The 26,365-nt window shown below is 53.4% G+C and overlaps 4 protein-coding genes and 1 long non-coding RNA gene across 7 annotated transcripts in view; 1 reads left to right on the top strand and 4 right to left on the bottom strand.

Moving 5' to 3' along the window:
* The window catches only part of SLC43A2 (solute carrier family 43 member 2), a 37,647-nt gene extending 37,536 nt beyond the window's left edge, over positions 1-111 (bottom strand). The window contains exon 1 of the mRNA XM_058560135.1: positions 17-111. The gene's annotated coding sequence lies outside the window, so the exon portion shown is untranslated. The remainder of the gene's footprint in view (positions 1-16) is intronic.
* Positions 112-4,757: 4,646 nt separating this feature from the next.
* SCARF1 (scavenger receptor class F member 1) lies at positions 4,758-15,878 on the bottom strand. 2 transcript variants are annotated; one of them, XM_058560127.1, is made up of 11 exons: positions 15,733-15,878; positions 15,327-15,388; positions 14,980-15,081; positions 13,588-14,113; positions 11,080-11,298; positions 10,544-10,672; positions 9,645-9,748; positions 9,042-9,162; positions 7,542-7,663; positions 7,313-7,459; positions 4,758-6,196 (listed from the first exon to the last, which is right to left on the bottom strand). In XM_058560127.1, the coding sequence occupies exons 1-11, from the start codon at positions 15,831-15,833 to the stop codon at positions 5,349-5,351; spliced, it is 2,481 nt and encodes an 826-aa protein (XP_058416110.1). In that variant the 5' UTR covers positions 15,834-15,878; the 3' UTR covers positions 4,758-5,348. The 2 variants fall into 2 exon arrangements, with proteins under 2 accessions (XP_058416110.1, XP_058416111.1); XM_058560128.1 differs by having other exon boundaries at positions 6,005-6,196; positions 7,313-7,422; positions 15,733-15,862.
* On the top strand, positions 14,896-19,920 carry LOC131417124 (uncharacterized). The gene is made up of 3 exons (XR_009222683.1): positions 14,896-15,101; positions 17,775-17,867; positions 19,129-19,920. It is a non-coding gene; the product is annotated as an uncharacterized LOC131417124 (long non-coding RNA).
* RILP (Rab interacting lysosomal protein) lies at positions 16,221-22,093 on the bottom strand. Of its 2 annotated transcripts, XM_058560130.1 has the most exons (9): positions 21,696-22,089; positions 21,531-21,624; positions 21,335-21,441; positions 21,000-21,245; positions 20,565-20,710; positions 20,049-20,171; positions 17,110-17,193; positions 16,727-16,841; positions 16,221-16,692 (listed from the first exon to the last, which is right to left on the bottom strand). In XM_058560130.1, exons 1-9 carry the CDS (start codon positions 21,921-21,923, stop codon positions 16,447-16,449), a joined length of 1,389 nt encoding a protein of 462 aa, XP_058416113.1. In that variant the 5' UTR covers positions 21,924-22,089; the 3' UTR covers positions 16,221-16,446. The 2 variants fall into 2 exon arrangements, with proteins under 2 accessions (XP_058416113.1, XP_058416112.1); XM_058560129.1 differs by having other exon boundaries at positions 16,221-16,841; positions 21,696-22,093.
* Positions 22,094-22,679: 586 nt separating this feature from the next.
* Positions 22,680-26,365, bottom strand: part of PRPF8 (pre-mRNA processing factor 8) — a 30,527-nt gene continuing 26,841 nt past the window's right edge. The window contains exons 39-43 of the mRNA XM_058560126.1: positions 26,134-26,275; positions 23,749-23,889; positions 23,473-23,612; positions 23,168-23,370; positions 22,680-23,017 (exon numbers count right to left, since the gene is read on the bottom strand). Of these exons, the coding sequence (XP_058416109.1) occupies positions 22,863-23,017; positions 23,168-23,370; positions 23,473-23,612; positions 23,749-23,889; positions 26,134-26,275 (781 nt within the window). The 3' untranslated portion in view covers positions 22,680-22,862. The remainder of the gene's footprint in view (positions 23,018-23,167; positions 23,371-23,472; positions 23,613-23,748; positions 23,890-26,133; positions 26,276-26,365) is intronic.

Below are 26,365 nucleotides of genomic sequence, written 5' to 3'. Positions count from 1 at the left end.
CCCAGAACCTACTCACCTGGCTCCTACTGGTGTGTATCGGACCCAGCCGGTGCCTTGTCTGCCCCCTTTTATTCAAGCCCTTTTATTCCGACCCGAAGATGAAAACACTGCTGCGCACTGATTGGCTGAGTGGGGGCTGGAAACAGGCGTTGACCAATCACTACCCGCCCGCCCGGCAGCGAGCCGAAGCCGGTTCCGGCCGGACTTGAAGACAAACAAGAGAGCTGGGGGGGGGGGGGTGGCTGGGGACAGTGTGGGGCCGAGCTTCAGCTCTGCCGCCTTAAACTGGAGTCGCGGCCGGGGTGGGAACCCCCGGGAGTATTGCCCCATCGCCTCTCCAGAGCCTCACCCCGAAGCCCTGCCCCTGGTTTGAATCCCCGGCTCGGCTTTTCGGGGCCCCCCCCCCGGACTTCCACTGCTGCGCGCCCGGCCTCCTCGCGCACCCAGCTCGGCTCCCGCACTCAGCTCTCCTCCGGCGCGCTACACAGGCCCCAGCCTCCGCTCTGCTCTGGGCACCACTCCCCGATGTTCTGGCTCCGCGTGGGTCTCTCTGCTACCGCCGCCTCCCCACGCAGCGCTGCCATCCCGGCTGCCTCGGGCTTTGTGTTCTGATTCCTCGCTCTCCTGTCCCCAGTGTCCCCCATCCAGGCGCTGTCTGCACATCCCGGATCCCCGGACCCCTGTCCAGGCGTGGTGTGCCTCTTCCCTGCTCTCCGGATTCACTGACCCCTCTCCTGAGTGCCATCTGCTCGGTCCCTGGAAGGTGTTCCTCGGGGATCCTCAGGTGGGAGTTTGGGGCTTCTTTGTCCCCTATGACGGTGTCTCCTCTGGTGCCCCATCCAGACTGTTACCCCCTCATCCCATTCCCGCTCTCCTTGGTGCCCTCGGGGACCCCCCCACCAGGACCGGTCATCTTGGTGCTCCCTGCCTCAGTTGACCACCCCATACCCACTGTCATGCGCCACCTCACCCCGTTTAGGAAAGGGCCACCCCGGAAGTCTCCTTTAGGTAGGGGCCCTCTCTGCAGGGTGACGCTGGGGGCAGCGCCGAGCTGTGAGCACAAGTCAGGCCTACGGGAGAGCGCGTGGGGTCAGGAAGGGTCCGGACGCCCAGGCTGATCAGCGAGCTGGACCTGCCCCGAGGAACTGCCAGGACAGGGGAATGGAGGGCGGGCTCTGGAGATTCAGGTGCCCCGCTGCATCTCCCCGATCCGAGGCACTAGCCCCGACCTCAGAGGACCCTCGGTGTCCCCCGGATTCGGGTTGGTCTCCCTAGCACGTTCTGGGAGCTGCCTTAGCATCCCAAGGCTATGGGATGCTCCACGTGCTCCAGTGCGAGTGCGCCCCCTGCCGCCGTGAACCCGCCACTGGCAACCTCGCTCAGACCCCGCCTGGCGCTGAGGGCTTGGGGAATCCTGGCTGGTTACCTACCCATCCAGTTACCTCCCTTGCAGAATCTCACCCTCTCACAAGGTTGTGACTGCCACTTGACAAATTTCAGTCCTTCCCTCCCTCCTCTTAGATCCACCTGCCTGAGTGCTGTCTCTGGGCAGCTGTTCCGTATGCATCTCTAAACTGTTTCAAAAACATGTCTTAATTATTCACTTTCTCCCCCCTGCCAAAACTGTTCCTCCCATTCTTTCTTAGATAATAGCACCACTATCTACAGAAATTAGATACTGTGAACCATCCTTTCAACAAATGCTTGTTGGGCACCTGCTGTTATTCTCCTACTCCTTTACCCCACCCCACTCCACCAATACAGCCCTATCTCCTATATATTTATCTAATTTGCCCATCTGTTTCCCTAGGACTGCTGTTCATCCAGCCTCCACTCTTAGCTCCACAAATCCATCTCTCCACCCCACCCCATCCAATGAGCTATGGGAAATGTAAATGTGACCTTGGTAAATCTGACCTCTGCTAAAATCCTTCAGAAACTCTTTTCCATTTGTCCTGCAGGGTGAGGTTTGAGTTCTCCAAGCTGACTCACACAGGCTTCTCCCCACCAGTCTCTTCCTCTCTCTGGAGACTGGTTGACCTCCCTGGTCCTAGATGTTCCAATTACATGGAATTGCTTGTGGTTCCTGCACATGCTGTTCTCTCACCTCTGGCCTTCAAACAAAATCTCTTCTTGGACAGCATCTCCTCCAGGAAGTCTTCCCTTACCACTCCCCACAATACTCTCCACTTTATCGGCTGATTGCATTGTTTTATAATTATGACTGTTCATCTGTTTGTCTCTCTTCCCGATGACTATGAACTCTTTAGGGGCACGAACTATGTCTTATTCAACTTCATATAACCAGCCCTTAATACAGAAGTAAGCACAAAGCAGACGCACAATATGAGTTTATTGAATGAAAACATGAACAATGAAAAGAGTGAAAGGTATCAGTTTCTAGGGACAAAGGAGTCAAAGCTGGGAGAATGATGGTAATGCCAATAATAACTACTCTTTATCGAGAGCTAAAAATTTACTAGGCATTTTACATACATTGTGTCATTTAATCCCCACAATAACCCTGGGAGATGGCCATTATCCCCATTTTTCAGATGAAAAAACTGGGGCTTTAAGTAACATTTCCAAAGTCACAGAACAAGTATGTAAGGACTGAGATTTGAACCCAAGTCTATTTGAACGGAAAGTCTGTTGGGTTTTTTTCCAGTCTGTTTCGTTAGGAGTGTTAAAGCCCCAACACCAGCACTGTTGGCAAATCATAATGAAATAAAACCACTAAAGTACTAGAAGAAAATGTAGATTATTTCACTGATTTTGGGATAGAGAAGACCGTTCCACCAAGCGTGACATGGAGCCCAGAAGTCAAAAAGAAAAAGACTGTCAGCAACTAGAAGGATGTGCAACTATGACATGCAACTATCTACTGGGGCTTTGGGGGAAAAAAGGAGGAGGATTGGCAATAGATGTTAGCTCAGAGCCAGTCTTCCTCAGCAAAAAGAGGAGGATTAGCACGGATGTTAGCTCAGGGCTGATCTTCCTCACACACACAAAAAAAAGAACAGTGGTATAGTTTGATTCGGAAAAAAAAAAGACTGTCTAAATCAAAAATTCAAATTTCTATACAGAAAAAAAGAAGGAAACTATAAACAGCATTTAAAAACCAATCACAAACTGGGCAAAGAATTACTACCCTTGATATATATAAAGGCACTTATAAATCAGTGAGAAAAAGATGAACACCTCAGTGGAAAACTGGGGAAAGTATATAAGCAGATAATCTATAGGAAAGATACAAATAACTATTAAAGATATGAAGAGAAGCTCAACCTTAGAAAAATCATAGAAATTCAAATTTTAATGATAGGTTTTTTGTTTATTTGTTTTGCTGAGGAAGATTAGTCCTGAGCTAATGTCTGTGCCAATCTTCCTCTACTTTATATGTGGGTTGCCACCACAGCATGGCTGACAAGTGGTATAGGTCCACACCCGGGATCCGAACCACCCTGGCCGCCAAAGCGGAATGTGCCCAACTCAACCACTACACTATGGGGCCAGCCCCAATGATAGTATTTTTGATGATTAAAAAACAAAAACTAGGGGCCGGCCCCGTGGCTTAGTGGTTAAGTGCACCAGCTCTGCTGCTGGCGGCCCGGGTTCAGATCCCGGGCGTGCACCGACGCACCACTTCTCCGGCCATGCTGAGGCCGCATCCCACATGCAGCAACTAGAAGGATGTGCAGCTATGACATACAACTATCTACTCGGGCTTTGGGGGAAAAATCAATCAATAAATAAAAATTATAAAAAAAACCAAAAACAAAAACCTTTTAGCTATACAAAGATTTTAACTTTTTGAGAAGCTTTAACATGCTATTACTTTATTTACTTATTTTTATTGTGCTAAAATAATGAGTTGCCATTTTTAACCTCTCAGATTGGAGAGAGAGATGCTGCCATAATTTGTGTGAGTACAAAACCATACGACTTTTTTGAAGGGCAATTTGGAGTAAGTATACAAATGTTTAATGTTCTTACCCCATAACCCAGCAATTCCACTTCTAGGAAACTCTTCTACAGAAAAACTTGCACAAGTACAAAAAGAAATATGGACAAAGTTGTACATTGCATCATTTATTGTATCAACACAATTAGAAACAACCCATATCCCCATACGTAGCGGATGGTTTAAATAACCTGTGTATTTCCACATGATGGAATCCCATGTAGCCATTTTTTATAAAGAGGTAGCTTTATATTTATTGACATTGAAAGATATCCAGGATATATTGTTAAGTAAAAAAGCAAATTGCAGAACAATATGCTCTTTTGTTTTCATATGCACAGGAAAACATCTGAAATGAAGCATCTCTACTGTTCATGAGCTTCTCTGAGCCCTGGGATAGAAGGCGAGGCCACTCTTCATTTCCTGACTAGGTAATACAAGTACTATGTGAGGAAAGAAAGCAGAACAAGACCAAAAGGCATTCAGTGGAAAGTAAGTTTAGTCCCTCCCTTGTCCCTCAGACTCCTCTGGGGAGAAGGGAAATCTCATTTTTACTTTATACATGTCTGTAATGTTAGTACTTTTTGTTTTTAACAAAGAACATTGCTTTGTTACAATTTTTTTAAAAAATGCAATCTAGGGAGAAAAGTAAAAAGAATGTTCACTGTAGAAAATTTGCAAATTATACAAAAGTTTAAGAAAATAAATATCAGCCACAATCTCGTCTCCCAGAGAAAAATGCCATATGATGCCTTTCTCTCGAATATTTTTAATGTACATACATCCTTTTAAAAAAAAAAAAGTGTGTAAAGCAATCACAGAATATACACAATATGGAAGAATCTAAACATGTATCCTGAGGCAAAAAGACATGACATTTATAAAAAGAAAACTTACTTTTTACACTTAACGGTATAGCATGAACATTCTCCCATGTTGCCCATATTAAATATTCTTGCATAACATGATTTTTTGTGGTTGTTTAGGACCTTATCATAAGAAATATTTCTTTAACCAATCTTTTATCATCAAACGTTTAGGTTATTTCCCATTTCCGAAAAATGTTTTGCAGATGAAGGAAAGAACAGTCTTCGGGGGCAAACAGAGTCCAGGACAAAGAGAAAAAGTCCCTGCAGCCATCTCTTCCCCCTTCCTGACCCCATCCTGTGGGGTCTCTGCCCAGGCCTTCCAGACCACTCCCAGAGCACTGCCAGGGCCGAGAGCCAACTGGCCTCTAACTCACATTTCCCCATGGAAGGGCAGAGGCTCTGCTATGTCTTTCCTGGCCCTGGGATCTTTTTCCAACACAAAACACAATCTAATCCAGGAGCAATTCAATGCCCACCCCCATCCATAGTCTTCCCACTCCCCAAATTCAAGGTCCTCAGGGCTCTGGTGGCCCAGAGATGGGTATAACATTCTCATACTGAGGTTCCTCCTGCCCTTCCTCTTCAGCCAGCTTCTGGGGATCCTGTTCTGAGGGAATACCCTCGGGGGCCGGCTCCTGGGCCCTCCCTGAGTTCCCCAGCCCCCTGGCCACTTCCTCTGGCCCAGCTCCTACAGACTCCAAGGTCCCTGTGAGCTCCCCATTTGGGGCTGAGCCGGGGCTCTGATTGGCAGAGCTAGAGGCCAGCCCGGGGCTGCCCTTGTTCCGACTCAGGGCCCGGCGTGGAGGCTTAGGGATGGCACTCTTGACCTTGGGCTCTGCCTGGCCTTTCTGGAAGCTACCAAAACGGCGGAGGGCAGACCGGACAGAGCCCTCAGATCCCCGGGGTGTCCCTGCCAGCATGTAGATAGTGGTCACGGAGTCTGAGCTCTCCTGGACACTGCCCTCGATGGCTTCCACGCGCTCAGCCACTGTCCGGCCACCAAGTGGGAGCCGGCGGTGGCCAGTGGTTGAATCCCTGGGGCTGGCAGCAGCAGGAGGGACCTTGTCCATTTCTGCTTGCTCTGGGCCTGTGGACTCCTCTGCCTCCTGGCCTTCAGGACCCTGCTGGGCCCCCCGGGAGAGCCTCTTGGGCTTTCGGAGTGGGCTGGAGAGCTCCCCTGAGCTTCGGCGACTCTGCGGTGCAAACTTGGTACCTTCAGCAAAGGAGACTGATGGCCGCTTGGCCCGTGCTAGGCTGGAAGTACGAGGGATGGCGAATGGTGTGGAGGCATCCTCAGGGGGAGGGAAGGGACCTCCAGCCAGGCTGACCTCTGATGACTCTGCTTGGGCCACAGGGACCATCCCTGGCAGGGGAGACAGAAGAGCTTGGCTAGAGCTGGGCTGGCCACCCCAATCCATCCCACTTACCCAGCCCAGCATCTTCCAGGAGCCCTCAAAGATGGGCAAGAAAGAGGGGGAGGATGCAGAGAGGCCGGAGAAGGGCCTGTTCAGGTGGACACTACTAGTCACACTCTTTTCTCACCACTCCTCCTACTTTGAACTAAAGTCATACTCTATCAAGCTAAAACTCTTTTTTTTTTTTTTAAAGATTTTATTTATTTTTTCCCCCCAAAGCCCCAGTAGATAGTTGTATGTCATAGCTGCACATCCTTCTAGTTGCTGTATGTGGGACGCGGCCTCAGCATGGCCGGACAAGCGGTGTGTTGGTGCGCGCCCGGGATCCGAACCCGGGCCGCCAGCAGCGGAGCGCACGCACTTAACCGCTAAGCCAAGGGGCCGGCCCTCTTTTTTTTTTTTTAATGAAATTTATTTCCAGTATCTTTTTTTTTTTTTCCGTTGAGGAGGATTGGCCCTGAGCTAACATCTTTGCCAATCTTCTTCTATTTTGTATGTGGGTCACCACCACAGCATGGCTTGAGGAGTGGTGTAGGTCTGGGCCCGGGATCCGAATCTGCAAACCCAGGCCGCTGAAGCAGAGCGCCCCGAACTTAACCACTAGGCCACCGGGCTGGCCCCTAAAACTCTTTCAATGCTGCTCAGCCATACCCCTCTCACCTCTGGGCCTTTGTGGACACTGTTCCCTCTTCCTGAAACATCATTCCCTCCTCTCCCTAACTTTCATTCACTAACTTCTACTGATTCTGCCAGACTCAACCCCAATATCACTAACACTGGGACATCTTCCCTGACCCTGATCAGCCCTGACATGGCTGGATTATGCCCCTACTTGTATGTCTCCCATCAAAGCATGTATCACTCTGTCCTATGAGTGTCTAACTACTGCCCACAAGACCATAAGCGTGGTGAGGGCAGGAATCTGTCTTGTTCCTTCCTGTGTCCCACAGCCAGGAACAGTGACTGGCACAGAATGGGCGCTTGATACATGTCTGCTGAAGGACTAAGGAAGAGGTTGTGGTGGGCAGGGCTGCTCAGGGACTGAGTGGGCTGTTGGGAGCTACCTTCTTGGGGTGGCACGCAGTAGGCAGGACCCTCATCCTCCTCTCCAGACTCGGGATCCGAAGAGAAGGAGTCGTCCGAGGCCCAGCCGGCAGAGGGTGGCTCGATGAAGCTGTGGTTGAAGGGGGTCTCCGGGTCGTGGTGTGAGACTGTAGGATCCTCCAGGTCAGGCACAGAGCCCGATGGGAAGCCTTGTCCCATCCCAGCCCCTGACCCTCAGCACCCACTTACCTGTCACCCAGGGAAGCTTGTGGCTGCTGAGGGAACCACAGGGCAGTGCGGAGCCCAGGCTGGTCAGTGCCCCCCAGACCTGCAGCTTCATCCTGGACACAGCAGCTCCATCTCTCACTGGCCTGAGGACATGGGAGGGTGGTCAGTGCATAACTCCTGGTTGGGGCAGAGTGGGGGCAGGAGAAGAGGGCCAGGACCATCCTGGTCCCGGGGTTAGTGTGAGGGAGACAGGGTGCCAGGGGGACTATGTTTAGGTCAATGGCTCCCTATGACTGCAGAGTAAATTCCAAACCGTTGACATCACAGGCCTGAGATTGGGGCCTGTCACAGAGGGCAGCGTGGCTCTAGAGTCAAAGAGACCTGGGTAGCAACTCTGGCTCAGACTTCACCTCTCTGGGCCTCAGTCTCTTCATCCGTGAAATGGGGACAACAGCTCCTATCTATCAGAGCTTTTTTCAGGACCCGGCACAGCGCCAGGCACCTGGTAGAGTTCCCTAAAATGCAGCTCTGTGTTATTAGCATCCAAGCTGAGTCCCAGCTCACCTATCTCTCTGGAGGTGGCACCACCTCCAGGAAGCCTGCTCTTGCCCCCACTGTCAAGCTGGAAGTGATGGCTTCACCCATCACCATTCCTCTGACAGCCTTTGCACATGTCCTTGTCCTCACATGAGGGGCTTCTTCTGCACCCCCAGGCTCTATGCCCCAGGGGAGGGGCTGCTGGCTCTGCTTGTCTGTGAACGCCCCACAGCACAGAGGAGGAGGACGTGCTCGAGGATTGTGCATGAACTAATAAGACAGCACCGGACAAAGAGTCCAGAACACAGGGCACGGGCTTTGTGCATACCAGGGACTAGCTGGGTCACCTTGGGCCTCGGTGTCCTCCTCCGTGAATGGAGAATGCTAATCCTCCCGCCCCCCACATTCCCTGCTCCAAACCTCCATGCTACTGTGGGCCTCCGAGGAGCCAAGAAATGTGAAGAGATTTTGCGAAGGAACAGAGCTCCGGGCGAGCCACGTTCCCCTGCAGCAGGCCCCATAAGCCCAAATCCTTCCTCTTCTCTCCTTTTCTCGGAAAGCCACATTCTCTGCTAACCACTGCTCAGACTTCTGTGTCACTCTCCTTTCTGGGGAGTTTGAGGCCTGGTCTCTTCCCCTCCCTGCCCAGAGCTACCTGGCTGCTTCTGCCTTCCCTGCCCTCCTCCTCTGCTCCCCATTAAGAGACCCTCCGCTTCCTGCTGTGGGCTTGAGTTTCACTAGCCTGGTGCCCGGTGCCCCCTGCTCATGCTCATGCGACCCGGAAACTCTCCCACTGAAGGCTTCTGAGGAAGGCAGGCAGCTGATCTGGTGACCAGGCCACAGCCACTGCCACCTATTTCATTACCTCAGACCTAAGTGTGTAACAAGGCCAGGCCTTTCCCACCTCCGGAAAGAAACGAGATGCGACCTTGCTCCCACGCCATGGCCTGAGCTGTGGGGTGGGAAGGACAAGCTAGTGTTCACCTGTCCTTGGGGTCCAGTCGAGCAGCCCAGCAGCAGCAGGCACAGCAGGCGAGGCCCAGGAGGAGCAGCAGCAGAGGCACAAGGATGCCTGCGATGACGGCAGCATCCTGACTGTGAGACCCTATGGGAAGCAGGGGATGGTCAAATATTCAGGGTCTTCCTGTCTCCCATACATTATGCCTCATCTCTAGCTCTGAGTTGCCTCCTTCCCAGAATCTTCCACCTTGGGTCCCTCCCCCTCTTCTGAGAGATGTAGACTCTGCTCAGCCTGAAGGCCCCCTCCTCCAGGCAGCCTCCATGCTGGTCTGTCGCCTCCTGAGGGTCCATGGCCTGTTCCACAAGTTCTTGCCCCCAATTCTCATGCCTGATGCACATCGCAGTGTCCAGCCCTGCCTGCTCATTTCCTGGGCCCTAGCCTGGTTTCTCAGGGGGCAGGGGTTCTGTCACATCTTCAGGGGCCCCCAAAGCATCCATACTGATTTCAGGCATTGAATGTCTCTGAAGTGGGCCCAGCCTCCCTGGCAAGTGACGAGCGCCTGGAGCCCGTGCAAAGGGCCAGTCTTTCCCTGGTTACTGCACCCCGCACCCTCCCTTCCACCTTACCCAGCTGGCAGGCCCCAGAGACAGGGTGGCAGGGTCCCTCTGGGCATTCGCAGGGAATAGAGCAGTTGTTTCCATGGAAGCCAGGTGGGCACGAAGTGTTGCAGCTGTGAGGTGATAAGCAGAGACAGGCTGAAGGCTGGGTGAGCAGGGACGGAGGTGGGCAGGGGACAGGGGAAGGTGGATATCTGGGCACTGCTCCCCACCCTCTGCCACGCAGACTTCCTTGGATGATGCCCAAGCAGACTCCTCCAACCTCTGAGCCACATTCTATGTACCCCTGGCAGCATTTGGGAGAATCCCTCAGCCCCTAAGCCAGTCTTCCAGAGAGACCTCCCACAAGCTGCTCCCTTGCCCCCAGCCCCCCAGGGGGTAACCCTTGGGCAGAGTCCACCGCTCATGATCCTCATGCCTTGCCCCCCAGCACTAATGTGAAATAAGCAAGATGCCAATGCCATTTAGAGAAACATCCTTGGGTCTGGAGGTCTCAGCCAGGCCCAGCCCTGGCCCTAACTCTCTGGGCCTCGGTCGTCTCCTCTATAAAATGAGATCTCTTCCATCTGATCCTACATTCTGTCGTATAGGTGGAAAACCTGACATTGAGACATTGACATTGATTATGTTTTAACACCTGAAGACATCAGGGAAACAACAATGGGATCTGCAGCCCTATCCCTAAATAACTCCCCTATCTAGTTAGGGAGCCAGGCCTTTTAGATGAAGCATCACTCTGACCCTCCTTTGGAAGATGTAGACCCCACAACAGAAGGAATAACTTCTTAGTTATAAGGCTGCTGGAGGGGTACCCTGGAGGTGGAGAAGCCCAAGAAGGGAAGTGTAGGAAACAGATTGCAGAGGACTGACTGAGGCCCCTGCCTCCCTGCCAGGGCCCCAGTGCTCACCTGGGCCCCCAGTAGCCAGCGTTGCAGACGCATTCCCCAGTCACAGCATCACACGCCCCCTGAACACAGGGAGGGCAGGTAAAGCCACAGCCCTCCCCAAAGGTGCCATTTGGGCAGGGGTCTTCACACCTGAGGTGAGGCAAGACTCAGAATGGAGGGGCAGGGCAGGCCTGCCCCTAAAGGGGGGCCCTACCCATCTTCCCCCATGCTTCTGGACTCAGGGACCCTGTTGTCCACTCCTCAGCAGTGAAGCTCAGGTGCAAACAGGGCCTTGAACCTGGGGACAAACCCAATAGGTGACAGATCCCTGGAGAGAGAAGAGAGCAGGAAGCCTGAGTGGTGGGGGAGCTGGAAGAGAACCCTGCCCAGGGCCTCATCAGCACCCATCTCTCTCCTCAGAGTCTTTGCCAGGAGGCAGGCCTCAGAGGGCTGTGTGAGTGGGTGTGTTGGGGAAGGGCAGCTATCCCAGAGGGAGCAGCTGGGGTGAGGATCCCAAAGGAAGGTGGAACCCACCCTGAGCAACCTGGCCCCCTCACCTGGGTCCTAGCCAGCCAGGGTCACAGTGCTCACAGTGCCCAGTGTCCGGCTGACAGGCCTCCCCAAGCCGGCAGTGTGGGCACTGCTGCCTGCAGCTCTCGCCAAAGGTGCCAGGTGAGCAGGGCTGGTGGCACTGGGTCCCGTTCCAGCCTGGTTCGCAGGACTCACAGCTGCCTGTGTCTGCAGAGCATGGCTCATTCCGCTTGCAGTGGCCACAGCTGGGGAGAGGAGTTCATGGGAACACTGGGGGGCAGATGGATAGAGTGCTCCCCCCCGGCCTCCAGGGGCAATGGAGAGCATCCCAGTCCCAGCTGGATCACTAGGGCAGCTTTGAGCCTCAGTTTCCCCATATTGTACTATAAAGAGGTTGGACAGATGATCTCTGCAGGCTCTAATAGGATTCCAGCCCTCTCCTTCCACCCCCCATTCTGAGACTCATCTTTCCCTGGGTCTTAGGGTCACCAGGAGCACCTAGCCCAGCCAGAGCAGCCAAGTCACCCCCCCAGCCTCAGCGTGCCTTCTGCCCAGCGCTCCCCCACTCCTCCTTTCCGTTTTCTCCCTTCCACTCACGCCTCCCTGAGGTCTGGTAGGAATGGGCCTCAGGAGTTTATCTTCTATCCCAGTACATGAAAATGCATAAAAATAAAAACATAAAATGTCTATCTTCACCACTATAATTTCAGGTTTATCTTATCTTTAAAATTTTTTCCCAGTTTTGTTGCGATATAATTGACATACAGCGCTGTATAAGTTTAAGGTGTACGGCATAATGACTTGGCTTACATATATTGTGAAATGATTACCACAAAAGTTTGGTTAACATCTATCATCTTATATAGATAGAAAAAAGAAAAAAAAAACGTTTTTTTTTCCCCTGGGATGAAAACTCTTAGGATCTGCTCTCTTAGCAACTTTTCCAATAAGGTTTATCTTATTTTAAGGGGTCGGCCCTGTGGCATAGCGGTTAAGTGCGTGCGCTCCGCTGCTGGCAGCCTGGGTTGGGATCCAGGGCGCACATCCACGCACCGCTTGTCAGGCCATGCTGTGGCAGCATCCCATATAAAGTGGAGGAAGATGGGCAGGGATGTTAGCTCAGGGCCAATCTTCCTCAGCAAAAAGAGGAGGATTGGCATGGATGTTAGCTCAGGGCTGATCTTCCTCACACATACAAAAAAACTACATCAAGAGGGCCGGCCCCGTGGCTTAGCAGTTAAGTGTGCGTGCTCCACTACTGGTGGCCCAGCTTCGGATCCTGGGCGCGCACCCAGGCACCACTTCTCCAGCCATGCTGAGGCGGCGTCCCACATACAGCAACTAGAAGGATGTGCAACTATGACGTACAACTATCTACTGGGGCTTTGGGGAAAAAAAAGGAGGAGGATTGGCAATAGATGTTAGCTCAGGGCCAGTCTTCCTCAGTAGAAAGAGGAGGATTGGCATGGATGTTAGCTCAGGGCTGATCTTCCTCACCAAAAAAAAAAAAAAAGAAATTAAGATAAGATAAACCTTTTCTTTTTTGGTGAGGAAGATCAGCCCTGAGCTAACATCCATGCCCATCTTTCTCCTCTTTACATGGGATGCCACCACAGCCTGGCCTGACAAGCAGTGCATCGGTGCATGCCTGGGATTCGAACCCAGCCAGCCAGCAGCACAGCACATGCACTTAACCACTACGCCACGGGGTGGCCCCCATCTTAATTTCTCATTGATCCTTAACAATTACTTGAAGTTTCTCCATCCAGACACTTAATTATCTGGGATCATATGCTTGGATCAGACTCATTAGAGGGGGAGGAGGGGAGTTCATAAACTCAATTTAGTGGATCCTGACCAGCATCAAAAACAAAAAAAGAGAGAACAAAAAACATTACAGAATATATACAATATATATATACATATATTATATATTGTATATGTAGTAAAGATAAGTATGTGTTGTCTGGTTAAGCTTTTACTTCAGTTATATACATATATATATGTATATATATATGTATATAGTGTGTGCGTGCGTGCGTGCGTGCGTGTGTGTGTGTGTGTGTGTGTTTTAGGTGGGATGTATTTCTTGATGTGGGTGGAGCCGGTCAAAGTTTGAAAGCCACTGAGTCTCAAAGGGACCCTGCAGTCATTCTGTCACGTGATTCATTCTCCATCTGTTTCTAAGTATGGTTTGCTAGTACGTACTAGTATTTTTTGGTTTAACAGTAACCAGATGAAAGGAGTGGGCAAGGCTGGACCTAGGGGCATCGAGGGTCTTTTCGCCCCTTGCACCCCGTCCGTGTATATTTTTGTGGCGAGCACCGTGCAACCTTCTCCCTGGCCCCCACTTCTTCCCACCTCCTCCCCTTTCTCTCTCATCCCCTTCCCCTCCTTCGCACTCCCTCCTCCCCTCCCTTTTCTCATTCACATCCCCTACCCCTCTCCAGCATCTCCCTCTCCTGCATCTCCCTCGGCCCCCCGCCCCTCCCGCCCTCGCTCTGCCCGCAGCCCCGGCCCGCGCCCCGGCTCACCTGTGGCGGCACTGCGCCCCGTAGCTGCCGGCGGGGCAGCGCAGCTCGCAGCGCGCGCCGCGGAAGCCGGGCGGGCAGGCGCACTGGCCGGAGGCGGCGCTGCAGCGGCCTCGCACGCACTCGCACTGCTGCCGGCACTCGGGACCCCACCAGCCCGGCAGGCAGGCGCAGCGGCCCGTCTCCTGCGCGCACGGCGAGCGGTGGCAGGCGCAGCGGAAGCTGCAGCGGCGGCCCCACCAGCCCGGCTCGCACAGGCAGGAGCCGGTGGCCTGATCGCAGCGTGCCGCCGCCGGGTTGCACTGGCACGGGCGGCGACACGTGGGCAACCACCAGCCGGGCTCGCAGCGGCACGCGCCCGTCGCGGGGTCGCATCGCCCGTGGGGGCCGCAGGTGCACGCGAACTCGCAGCGTTCGCCCCAGCGGTCGGCTTGGCAGTGGCACACGCCCGTGGCCGGCTCGCACTGGCCGTGCGGGTGGCAGGCGCAGCTCTCACGGCAGTCGGGGCCCCAGTACTGGCCCGGGCAGCCTGGGAGTGGCGGGGAGGAGGGGACGGAAGGAGGTCAGCGTGCTCGGGGCCAGGCACGGATCCCCGCCCGCTTCCCCTTCCACAAGAAAGGCCCGCCCTCCAACAGCCAGGACAGACCCTTGGAACATCTGGCAGCCTATCCTCCTGGGGCACAGCTCACTTCCTGCCCCAGACTCTGAACTACAAAAACTCTTAGCGGTGGCCCAGCCTCCCACTTCACATTCCAAAACACACGCAGATCCTGAGTGGGAACGGGACTTGCCCAGAGTCACACAGAAGTGGGTGGGACTTCATTCGTGCCCCTCCTCCCTCTCATTAGGTTCCCCCGCCGGACTAGGGGTGAGCTGGGTGTCTCTCCGGCCTGGACGCTGCCCATCAGAGGCGTAGGAGAAGCCACATTTCCCCAAGGTCTCCTCTCAACTCTGATGCCTGGTGGCTGCCCTCTGGCTATCCTGCCCACCACCCCTTTCCCACGCCCCTCTTTCTGCCAGAGAGGGCAGACAGCCCAGAGAGGGGCCTCCCTCCACCCTCCACACATAGACAAGGTGTATGTGGGGGGGCACTGTGAAGCACCCATTTTGCAATTTGCGGGAATCACCAGCATCCTTTCTGAGAAGTTGAAAGGGAAGGTGAAGGGCCCAGAACTGAACCTGTGGGTAGGGCTTTGTGGATATGAGTAAAAACCAGATGATTCACGGCATCTCCCAGGAGTGCGTCATTTCCTGTCTCTGGGTCTCAATTTCCTCAGTGAAGCTTGAAAGGATTCTGGCCCTGCTGTTCTACGATTACTTTTCTACCTGCTTTGCCTCCTCGCGCCCCCAGTTCTGCCCAGCAACTTCATCCTCCAGTCGAGACCCAGGACTCACGGGAGTTGCACTGGGCCCCGAAGAATCCAGGTTTGCACCGACAGAGGCCTGGTTTCATGCATACCTCATCTTCCCGGCAGGCATCCTGCCCCTCACAGATGGCTGAAAAACACCCCGCCCAGGTCAGAAGGACTGGAGTGAGACCAGGGGACACTCTGCCCCTCGCACTGGCTCCGGGTGCCCTGCCCCTCAAAAGCCAGTTCCCGTGGAGCTGAGGGTGTGTGTCACAGGGTGGACTCTGGCTCTAGGGCTCAGGAGAGGAAACAGGCCCCAAGAGGGTAGGAAGAAGGGGTCACTGGGCTATGTCCTCCCTTCTCCAGGGGTGGGGGTCCATCCTGGCTACTCACGGATGGTGCATTCTTGATCTTTCTGCCTCCAGCCTGGGCAGCACTGGAGCTCAGCAGAGGAGCTGTGGGGCAGAGAGGGGTCAGCCCAGGGTCGGAGTGGGTTGGGGTGTCGGGGGGCGCCAGGTAGCCTGGCTCCGCAGGTGGATTGCTATCTTTGGCTGAGATGTGGGAGGCTGCCTCAGCCCCATCAGGCAGGCCTCGTCAAGTGTCACAGCCTCAGTGCCCCCAATCCCTTCCCTCTCCTTCCCTGGCCTTCTCAGCATCTGCCCGGGCTTTCCACAACCCTCCAGGCTGTCCCCAAGCCCCACTCCTTTCAGCCCCATGACCTGTTCCCTCACATCCTCCTTCCCCCCACTGCCGCAACACCAGTTCAGCCACCCCCCCATCAGACTCCCAAAAGACCCACCTGCTGGCTATGCAGACGTGCTGCCCATTGGGGTCCAGCTTGGACCCCTGGGTCCCCCAAGTCCATAGCAGCAGCAGTGGGAGCAGCAGCCCCAGCCCCATGGCAGCCAGTGCAGCGGGAGGGCTTAGGTTAGTCTGGCCCCCACAGCTCCCAACCCCCTTCCTGCTTCCTCCTAAGGCTTTTCCTGAGGAAACCAGGCCCGAGGGGCGGGCTGCCATGAGGCACCTCCCTGAGAGGGCGGGCGGGTGCTGGGAAGACCAGCTCCAGAAAAAAACGAAAAGGAAAGGAAAGCCAATGGTGAGGGCTGAGTGGGGGCTTAAGGAGCTGGTCTCAGTCTGGAGGGGGCAGGAAGAAGAAGGTGTAAGTTGTCGTGTCCCATCTCCCTCTCTCCCCAGTATTGGGGACAGGCAAGGGGGTGGGGTGAGAGGGTAAGCCATAGGAGAGCCACAGCTTTCCATTAGGCCATACTCCCCAAGCGAGGCCTCAGCTGGGAGAAGCCTCCACACCTGGTGACAACCAAGGAGACCCTGTGAGGAAATGGCAGCCTGCCGTGGCTCCTGGCGGAGCTGGGTGGGGGCTGACCACTGACAGACAGACATGGAGCAGTTCTGAGTATCACGGGCAGTTGCTTTATTACATTAGCTTAGGCCATCCGCACAAACCCCTGGGAGGTAGGTAGTCAGCTCTCCGTTTCATGGAGGGGGAAACTGAGACTCAGAGAGGCAGCACTTTTATCTGGCCCTGGAGGCTTGGCACAGAGACAGAGGGAAGGGAGTAGGCTGAGCTCCCTGTCATGCCCTGGCTCAGGTCAGGATTGAGAAAGAGCCTGGTGAGGGCTGGGAAGGAGGGAGCCCTGTCTTCATTTGAGGTCACACATCCTCCCACAGTTGGGCACCAAAGGCAGGCTTCTGGGGCAGCTGAGACCCCCAAACAAAGATGTTCTTTGACAGCAAAGCAGGGCTGGTCAGTAGTTGGGGGCTGTAGGGCTGCCCACAGGTTCCAAGGGGGGATGCTGTGGGGCCTCCTCTTTTCCCCCCAGCTCGCTGGGAGCTGTGCTGCTGGTCTCGGCTTCAGCGGCCTCTGCTTCACCCCGATACCACAGGCCAAAGCTGGGGGGAGAGTCAAGAGGTACTTTGAGCCTGGATGCCAGAGATGTCAAGGATAAGGCCTGAGGACAGTGGGTGGGGAGGAAAGGAGATACAACAGGAAGAAAGGGCAGCGTGAGGTAGTGGGGAGGAGAATGGGCCAGGGCCAGAGAAGCAGGAGGGGACAGGACAGCAGGGTGAGCATCAGTGGAGTGGGAAGGGGATGCTGAAAAGAACCATGGTGGGGCCCCTCCTTCACCCCACTTTTGCCCTTCCTCCTTTCCCAACATACAAACTCTGTATTCTGGACTCAGGGGGTGGGGGGTGGTCTCCCTTATCGCCAGAGAGCAGGAGCCATGAGCCATCCTCATCGTCACTGAGGCAGGGAGAGAGGAGAAAGGAGATGTAAGGGTCATTTATCAAGGCCCTGAGGGACCACAGGAATCTACCTGTGTTCATTCTTCTGTATAGCCCCCAGGACCAGGCAGGGGAGGACAGAGTGACACAGGGCCCCCAAGGCTGGAGAGGAGGCGCTGGGGAGATGAAGGCCATCTTGAGGCTTTTATTTTATAACCTGACAGATAGCAGGCCCCTGACAAGGCTGCAGCTACATTAGGCCCCCTTATCTGTGGGGGATACATTCCAAGACCCCCAGTGGATGCCCAAAACTACAGATAGTACTGAATCCTATATGTAGTATGTTTTTCCCTATACATACATACCTATGGTAAAGTTTAATTTATAAATTAGGCACAGTAAGAGATTAACAACAATAACTAACAATAAAATAGAACAATTACAGTCATGTGCTGCATAATGATGTTTCAATGACAGACTGAAGATACAATGGTGGTCCCTTAACATTAGTACCATATAGCCTAGCTGTGTGGTAGGCTATACCATCTAGGTTTGTGTAAGTACTGTAGGGGAGAAATAAATTTTCCTCTACTCTTCTAGGTTCTTCTGGCTGGTCTGAGAATTATATTGACATTAAACAGATTAAACAAAAGTTTAAAACGTGTACCCATGGGAGAAACTCAGGAAAACCGAGTAAGTAGACAAAATGGCTGAAGCCCTCACCTTAAATTCCAGCCTTAGCTAAAAACGAAAGATATTGTGGGTGGGGAGAGTCAGGGACTTCAAAGGAAAGAAAGGTAATTCACAGGTAGGTGAAAAGCAACAAACGTTTGGAAAACAAGTGTCTGGCCACACAGAAACAGAAGAACACAGAGGGGAACGCAACAAACAGGCTTTTCTAGGTTCCTCCCTGTCTATCACATAGTTCATTATGCTAAGGTGATAGCTGCTTCCTGAGACAGGTGGTTTGTTTGTTTTTGTTTGTTTTTTTTTTTTGGTGAGGAAGATTGTCCCTGAGCTAACATCTGTGCCAGTCTTCCTCTATTTTGTATGTGGGACGCCGCCACAGCATGGCTTGATGAGCAGTGTGTAGGTCTGTGCCTGGAATCTGAACCTGTGAACCCTGGGCCACCGAAGTGGAGCCCACAGACTTAACCACTACACCACTGGATGGCCCCCTGAGACAGGTTTTTTAATCTGAATTCTTTTAGGCAGGTAAGAGGGAAGTAACAAGAAAAACTTTCTGAATCTTTTACAGGATATATACATATTTTTTCCCCTCCCCAAAGCCCCAGTACATAGTTGTATATTCTAGTTGTAGGTCCTTCTAGTTCTTCTGTGTAATCTGCCACTACAGCATAACTACTGTCAGACGAGTGGTGTGGTTTTGTCCCGGGGAACTGAACCGGGGCCACTGAAGTGGAGCATGCCGAACTTTAACCACTAGACCATTAGGGCAGGCTCTGAATCTTTTGTTTCTTAAAAATAATTCTCATGTTAAAGAGATATATTTTGTGGTGACAAGTTTTTTTTTTGTTTTTTTTGTGAGGAAGATCAGCTCTGAGCTAACATCCATGCCAATCCTCCTCTTTTTGCTGAGGAAGACTGGCCCTGGGCTAACATCTGTGCCCATCTTCCTTTACTTTATATGGGACACCGCCACAGCATGGCCTGACAAGCAGTGCGTGGGTGCGCGTCTGGGATCCGAACCCAGGCCACCAGCAGCGGAGCGCACGCACTTAATCACTGCACCATGGGGCCGGCCCCTGGGGTGGGAAGTTTTGTTCCCTTTCAGTACACTCTGTGATGTTTGCACAACAAAATCGCCTAACAAGGCATTTCTCAGAACATATTCCCATTGTTAAGTGACACATGACTGTATAGCAATATACTGTAATACAAGTTATTGTAGATGTTAGCAACCTGAGCATGATTTTTTTCTTTCCTTTTTCAGTTGAGAACTTTCACTTTTTTACTTAAAGGAAGCACTTGACGTCTTCTCTTTGGCATAACCAAATTGCCAGCATCACTACTCCCGTGCTTTGGGGCCATTATTAAGTAAAATAAGGATTACTTGAACACACGTACTGTGATACCGTGAAGTTGATCTGATAACTGAGAGGGCTGCTAAATGACTAATGGGCAGGTAGAGTATACAGCGTGGATATGCTGGACAAAGGGATGATTCACATCCTGGGGGAGGAGGAGAAGGACAGCGCAAGATTTCATCATGCTACTCACAATGGACCGCAATTTAAAACTTATGAATTGTTTATTTGTGGAATTTTCTATTTAATATTTTTGGACTGTGGTTGACTATGGTTGACTTCGCTCAGAAAGCGAAACTGCGGATGAGGGGGGACTACCGTACAGTCTTACCTCTCTGAGAACAAACAGATCTAGCCAAGACAGGGAACCGAAAAATAAATGTGGAGGAGCAATGTTAGCAGGTTTCTTCAGGAGTATGCACAGCGAGCGTGGCAAGTGGGAGCAGTGCGGTCCAGAGAGGAGGGCGGCAGGCTCAGAAGGGCAGACTGGATGGTAGGCTCAGGGGGTGACCAGACTAGATAATCAGGCCCAAGGGGTGACCAAGCCAGAATGGTAGGCTCAGCAGGGCAGGCTGGACAGCAGGCTCAGGGGGTGACCAGGCCAGGTTAGCAGGTTCAAGAGTGACTAGGCTAGGTGACAGGTTCAAGGGGTCACTAGACGGGGGAGACAGCATCAGTCTGAGACAACAGACTGAGAAGATGATGAGGCTGGGTCAGCAGGCTCATGAGGTTGCTAGGTTGGGCAGAGCATAACCATGTCGTGTCATCAGGCTCAGCAGAACAAGAGAGGGAGGCTGGCTTAGAGGGAATGGAGGCAGGGACTTACCTGCTCTCTGCTTCCTCTGGGGTCCCTAACATCTTGGCCTTGATCTTCTTCCGCTGCTTCCTGACAGCCACCTTCATGGCTTCTAGGAGAAGCCCGGGTACCCGGTGGTCTGAGAGCAGCTCCCTACAGAGGAGCAGGAGGGGCAGGGAAAAGCAGTGGGGATGCCAACAGCAGGTCTCACCCAAGCACCTGTGCATGTTGTTCCCCCCTTTTGAAACACTCTGCCTTGCTATCACCCCTCAGACCTTAGCTTAGGTGTCACCCCTCCTAGAAATACTTCCTTGACTGCTGCTGCAGTAGCTGTTACCCTTTGCACCGCCCCCTCCTGCATTTGGATGACGTTCCAGGAGGACAGGGGCTGTGTGATTCACGTCCTCCCAGTGCCCAGCACAGGGTCTGGCACATGGCACTGTGAATATATCAATGAACCAAAGAATGAGGCCAGGGACCTGAGGCCCAGGAGCAGGTGTGAGTGGAGCCCCACTCAGCTTCCCAGCCCCTGCCTGGCGCCCTCACCGCTGGAAGTAGGCCAACTCCTCCTTCAGCAGGAACACGTTGGCTTTGAGCTCATTCCGCTCCTGAAGGATCTGCTCAAGCTCCTCTCGACTGAAGTTGCACTGCCCTACCTTGGAGGGGCGCCCCGGCTGCTGCGGGGCATCGGCCTGCGGAAGGACAGGCTGGGTCAGAGGGGAGCCTCAGCGTGCCCTCCCCTGCCCCCCGGCCATCACAGGAAGGCGAGAGGATGTGACTAGCAGGGAGACTTGGGAGGCAAGAGAGCTACAATAGATGACAGACCAATGCTCTATTGGGGAGGAGGCCGGCTGGGGGCGCACACTGTGCGCCACCTTCCAACTTCCCAGTGGGCCTGCACGGCAAACCTCTCCCGAGTGCCCACCAAGTGCTGCAGGCTGTGAGTCCTGGAATGGGTCACTGACATCATCGGGCACTTGCCGGATCCTCAGGGGTCCCCGGGGCTCCTGCGCCGGCAGTCGCCGGCTCGGGCTCCTGCCTCTGCTCGCACCCGGGCCCCCCGGCCTGGTCCCGCTCCCGCTCCTGAGCCAGCTGCACGGCCCCTTCGCTCCGCGGCTCTGGCTGGCTCTCGCGGTCCCGCGCTGCGCGCAGCTGGGTTTGCACCAAGGCCAGCTTGTGCCGCAACTCTGCGTTCACCAGCAGGAGGCGCTGCAGCTGTTCCTGCAACTGGGGGCGGGGCAGAGAGTGGGGCTGGCGGGCGAGGCGCCGAGCGGAGGGAACCCCGCCCCGCGCCCGTCGCCGCGCCCCGCCCTCACGGCTTCGGTCTCCTGGCTGCGCTGTAGCAGGTCGCGGTTGTGCGCCCGGAGTTCATCCCGCTGTCGGTCGGTTACCTCCTTGAGCTGCCGCAGCAGAGCTCGATCCTCTGAGGAAGGGGCGTTCTTAGCGGCGGACCGCGGGAGGGAGGCCCTGGGCCTGCCCCCGCCCCGTCCCTCTGGCCGGGCCCGCGCTCACCCTGTGGCCCAGAGCGCAGCTGTCTGCGGAGGTGCTCGTTCTCCTCCCGCAGCCGCCGCAGCTCCAGTTCGGCCTGCTGCGCCGACACCTGCAGCTGGGGAGTCCAGGCTCTCAGGACTGGGCCCCACTGGACCCGCGCTGGCGAGGGAGGGCGCAGTGACTCACCGAGTCCGGGACGGGCCCCACGGCAGCCTTTTCCAGGAGCTCCAGCGCCCGCACCACGAGCGGCACGAGCCGGGCCGCCGCCTCCGGCCCGAAGCGGCGCGCCAGATCCTGCAGCTCAGTGCCCAGGGCTCCCGCTAGATGGTACACGAGCTCCGCGGCCGTCCCCGACCCCGCGGCCACTTGAGGCCCCCAGCCGTGCGCCCCAGGCGGCGCCCTCCTGGGCTCCATGTTCTCAGACGGTCAAGGGCTGCGACACCCCGCGCCCCCAGCCCCAGTGGGGCAGGAAAAAGCCACAGTCCCGGCCAAGGAAGCAGCTTAGCAGTACAGGGCGGGGTGGAAGCGACAGGGCGGAGCGATTAAGGGGAAGGAGACAGTGGCCTGGGCATCCTGGACCCTGCCCTGTTCAAGCCCCCAAGGTCACAGGAAGCAGGACAACCAACTCCTAGCCAGGCAGCCAAGAGCTGAGGCTCAGGGTAAGTGGTCACTTCCGTCAAGCCCTCCCCACAACGCCCAGTCCATGCTCCACCCCTGCCTGGAGTCATGGGGCCTGACTTGGCTGCCAAGCACTCCAGACAAGAGGCTGAGGCCAGTGACAGCCAGCTGTCCAACCATGTGCCCGTTTCCCTGACCAGGAGTGACACAAAGCTTAAGGAGCTTGGCTGCGCACCACACCTGCAGAGAACAAGCCATGAACTTCCAGAGACAGAAAATGGCAAGGACTGCTCCAAGGGATGTTGAAAAGTGGTGATGGTTTCTAAGTATTTTGGAGGGAAAATGGCAAATGTGGTCAAGGAAGCAGGAGTGTGAAAGCCCAACCCCCCCTCAGTTGCCTGAGTCTGGAGGATATTGAGCCTCAGCCCCTGGGAAGCCTTGTACCCCACCCCCCAAGGCTGAGCCCACTACCTTGCTGTCAGTCAGTCCAGCCTCCTGCCATCCCTACACCCAGAATTTGAGCTCAGGGGCAAAAAAAAAAAACTCAAACACTCCTATTTGTACAAAATTTATTATTATACTTTGTTCAGGATTACAAGCCACCAGGAGGTCAACAACACAACAACAAGCACAAAATAGATGAAAAAGGGGCCAAGCTGCTGAATGTCACCAGCTCGTCTGGGGGGTAAAAGGCTCCAGCCTTTCAGGAGTCTGAAGCAGGAGGTGAGGAAACAACTAGGCATAGAGGTCCTCTCGGTCAGCAGAGTAGACCTCGCCCTCCTGCAGGAGGGCAAAGTTGAGGAAGTGGGAGGGTCTGTGCACCTCGTGGTAGAACTCTTTGGGGTTTGCCAGCTGTAGCTCATACTTCATGTTGGGATCATGCCGGACACCTTGGAGTAGAAGGAAATGTCCAGTATTAAGAAGGTCCACCTGCCTCACCCAGCCCAGGCCCCTAGGCCAGCTCCAAACCAGAGCCAGGCCTCAGGTGCTAAAGGTGATGGCCTAACCCCATCCCCACTTTCCTGTGCTCCCCTACCTACCCATAAAGTTGTAGTTCCATGAGGACTGGGCAGGGACCATAAAGAAGCCGAGGAAACGGTCCGACAACAGCATCTGGACCCTCTCATAGTGTGAGGGTAAGTAGCCCTTGGGGTTGTTGCCCTTGTCTGTGTTCTGGCGGCCCCATTCGTAGCCACTGGGTGTCAGCTTGTAGGCTGTCAATGTGCAGGAGCCTGGTGTGAAGCTGGAAGAGGGACGAGGACAGAGTCAGAGCTCAGGCCACCACTCTGGGCCCTGGCCTGCAATGCCTGCCCACCATATTTCCTCCAAGCGGGCCCAAGCCCACCTGCAGGTGATGATAATGGTCTTCTCGCCATCCCAAGATGGGTTGTCAGCCATGATCTTGGCATGGGTGGTTACATCCTGGGGTGACAGCTGGGGGGACTCATTGGGCTGAGTGTGGATCCAACCTAAGGGTTCCATCTCCTGTAGGCAAAGAGCAGTGAACAGCTATTTAAAGCCCCATCTGCAGAGAGGAATCCCACCAATGAGAGTAACATGCCTGCCTTCCCTCCACCACCCTGACAGCAGAAAGCCCCCATTCTCCCACACCCCCACTGACCTTGAGGTACTCATGTTGGGGCAGCTGGCCTGGCAGGTGCACGGTCTGGTGAGTGCCCCACTGTGGTACCATCACAATGCAGCGAATCTCCTTCACCTGGGGGTTATCCGGTGGGCTCACCCCATACAAGTATCCTGCAATCTGGAGAACAGAGGGTCAAGAACCAAAACAATTCTCAGTACCAGCCCAGACTCTGGGCTGTCAGCCCTGTGTTTCATTCCCTTCCCCAAGAACAAGGACAATTTCTCAAAGTGTGGTCAGATCTGCAGCAGAATCACCCAGGGTGCTTGTTCAAAATGTTAAACGTGAACCTCATCACAGAGTTACATCAGAATCTCTTGAGTGGGGTCCAGGAATCTGTACTGCTCACACTCTCTCCAGTAAATTATTTAAGTACAGTATCCATAAACAAATGAGCACACAACTCATGAATTTTCACAAGCTGAACATATCTTTATTTATTTTATTTATTTATTTATTTATTTTCCCCCCAAAGCCCCAGTAGATAGTTGTATGTCATAGCTGCACATCCTTCTAGGTGCTGTATGTGGGATGCGGCCTCAGCATGGCCAGAGAAGCGGTGCATCAGTGCGCCCCTGGGGTCCGAACCCTGGGCCACCAGCAGCGGAGCGCACGCACTTAACCGCTAAGCCACGGGGCCGGCCCTGAACATATCTTTAAAACCAGCACTAGGTGGTATGTTAAATTTTACATTGCCATCAGCAAAGTAAGAGGACTCATGTTCCCATAAACTTGCCCACATATTTTTTTTTTTTTTTTGAGGAAGATCAGCCCTGAGCTAACATACATGCTAATCTTCTGTTTTTTTAGCTGAGGAAGACTGGCTCTGAGCTAACTTCTATTGCCAATCCTCCTCCTTTTTTTTTCCCCCCAAAGCCCCAGTAGACAGTTGTATGTCATAGTTGCACATCCTTCTAGTTGCTGTATGTGGGACGTGGCCTCAGCATGGCCAGAGAAGCAGTGCGTCGATGCGCACCCGGGATCTGAACCCGGGCCGCCAGTAGTGGAGCACGCGCACTTAACCGCTAAGCCACCAGGCTGGCCCTCCCGCATGAGATATTAATAATCTTTTCAAATTCACCAATCTGAGGCCCCAAATTGGTGTTTTATAAATTATGAACTTCCCTGATTACTAGTAAAGTTGTGCATCTTTTCATATTATATTTGCCATCTGTAGTTCCTTTTCTGAAATACCTTCATATTCTTTGCCCGTTCTTCTACAGTTAACTTTTTTTTAAATCAACTTCTGAGAATTCCCTATTCTAGAGTGATGCATTGTATCTTAGAGTTATGCAACTCTTCCTGTTTCTAGCTTGTCGTTGTGGTACCCTTTGTCACACAAAAGTTATTAATTTTAATTACGGTTTTGTGTTTTGTGTCTTATTTAAGGCTATCTCAACATGAAGGTAATATACATTTTCTTCCAATAGTCTACAGTTTAGTATTTTACATTCAGATCTTTACTCCACGTGGATTCTATTTTTATAAGTAGTGTGAGGCAGGGATCTAGCCTCCTTTTTCTGTGTCAATAGCCTAAGGCATCCTTAATCCCATAGATTTGATACATCACATTTATTATACACACATGAATCTGTTTCTGACTATATGCTATTCTCTTCCAGTAATTTCTAGGCCAATAATACATCATTCTTTTTTTTTTGAGGAAGATTGGCCCTGAGCTAACATCTGTTGCCAATCTTCCTCTTTTTCTTTTCTCCCCGCAAAGTCCTAGTACATAGTTTTATATCCTAGTTGTAGGTCCTTCTAGTTCTTCTACATGGGACGCTGCCTCAGCATGGCTTGATGAGCGGTGAATAGGTCCACATCCAGGATCCGAAGTGGCAAACTCCAGGTGGCCAAAGCGGCACATACAAACTTAACTGCTATGCCACTGGGCCGGCCCCACATCATTCTCTTAATTGCCATACCTTTGTAATGTTTTACTATCTGGTGGGGCCAAAACCCTCCTTGTTGTTTTGGCTCTCTTTATGTATTTACTCATCCACACATCTTTTTTTTTTTTTTTTTTTTGGTGAGGAAGATCAGCCGTGAGCTAACATCTGCCAATCCTCCTCTTTTTGCTGAGGAAGACTGGCCCTGGGCTAACATCCGTGCCCATCTTCCTCCACTTTATATGGGACGCCGCCACAGCATGGGTTGACAAGCAGTGCGTCGGTGTGTACCCGGGATCCGAACCCCGTGCCAGCACCACAGAGCACGCGCACTTAACCGCTATGCCACCGGGCCGGCCTCTCGTCCACGCATCTTAAAACCAGCACCTCAAGTTCCAAGAACTTTCAGGTGAGTTTTAGGCACATAAAATGTTGGGCACACACTATGGCCTAGTTGAGCACACTTACTCACCTGGGCCCGAAGATCAGATATGCAGATGAATTTCTTAAGCACATTCTTGGGAAGTATATAGGTATAACCAGTCTCCTTGATATCATCAGATGAAACATAGATGTGATTGGTCCTTAGGTGCAGGTTGGCAGCAGAGATGGCCCTAAGAACAGATAGGTAATGCCAGCATTTCTCAACCCAAGAACCTTAGGTAGCACCAGTAGGCCTTTCCATCCCTACCCCTCTTGCCCCT

Source organism: Diceros bicornis, chromosome 18 (assembly GCF_020826845.1).
Source record: "Diceros bicornis minor isolate mBicDic1 chromosome 18, mDicBic1.mat.cur, whole genome shotgun sequence".
NCBI classification, from domain to species: domain Eukaryota; kingdom Metazoa; phylum Chordata; class Mammalia; order Perissodactyla; family Rhinocerotidae; genus Diceros; species Diceros bicornis.
This window is presented reverse-complemented; position numbering and strand designations above follow the sequence as displayed.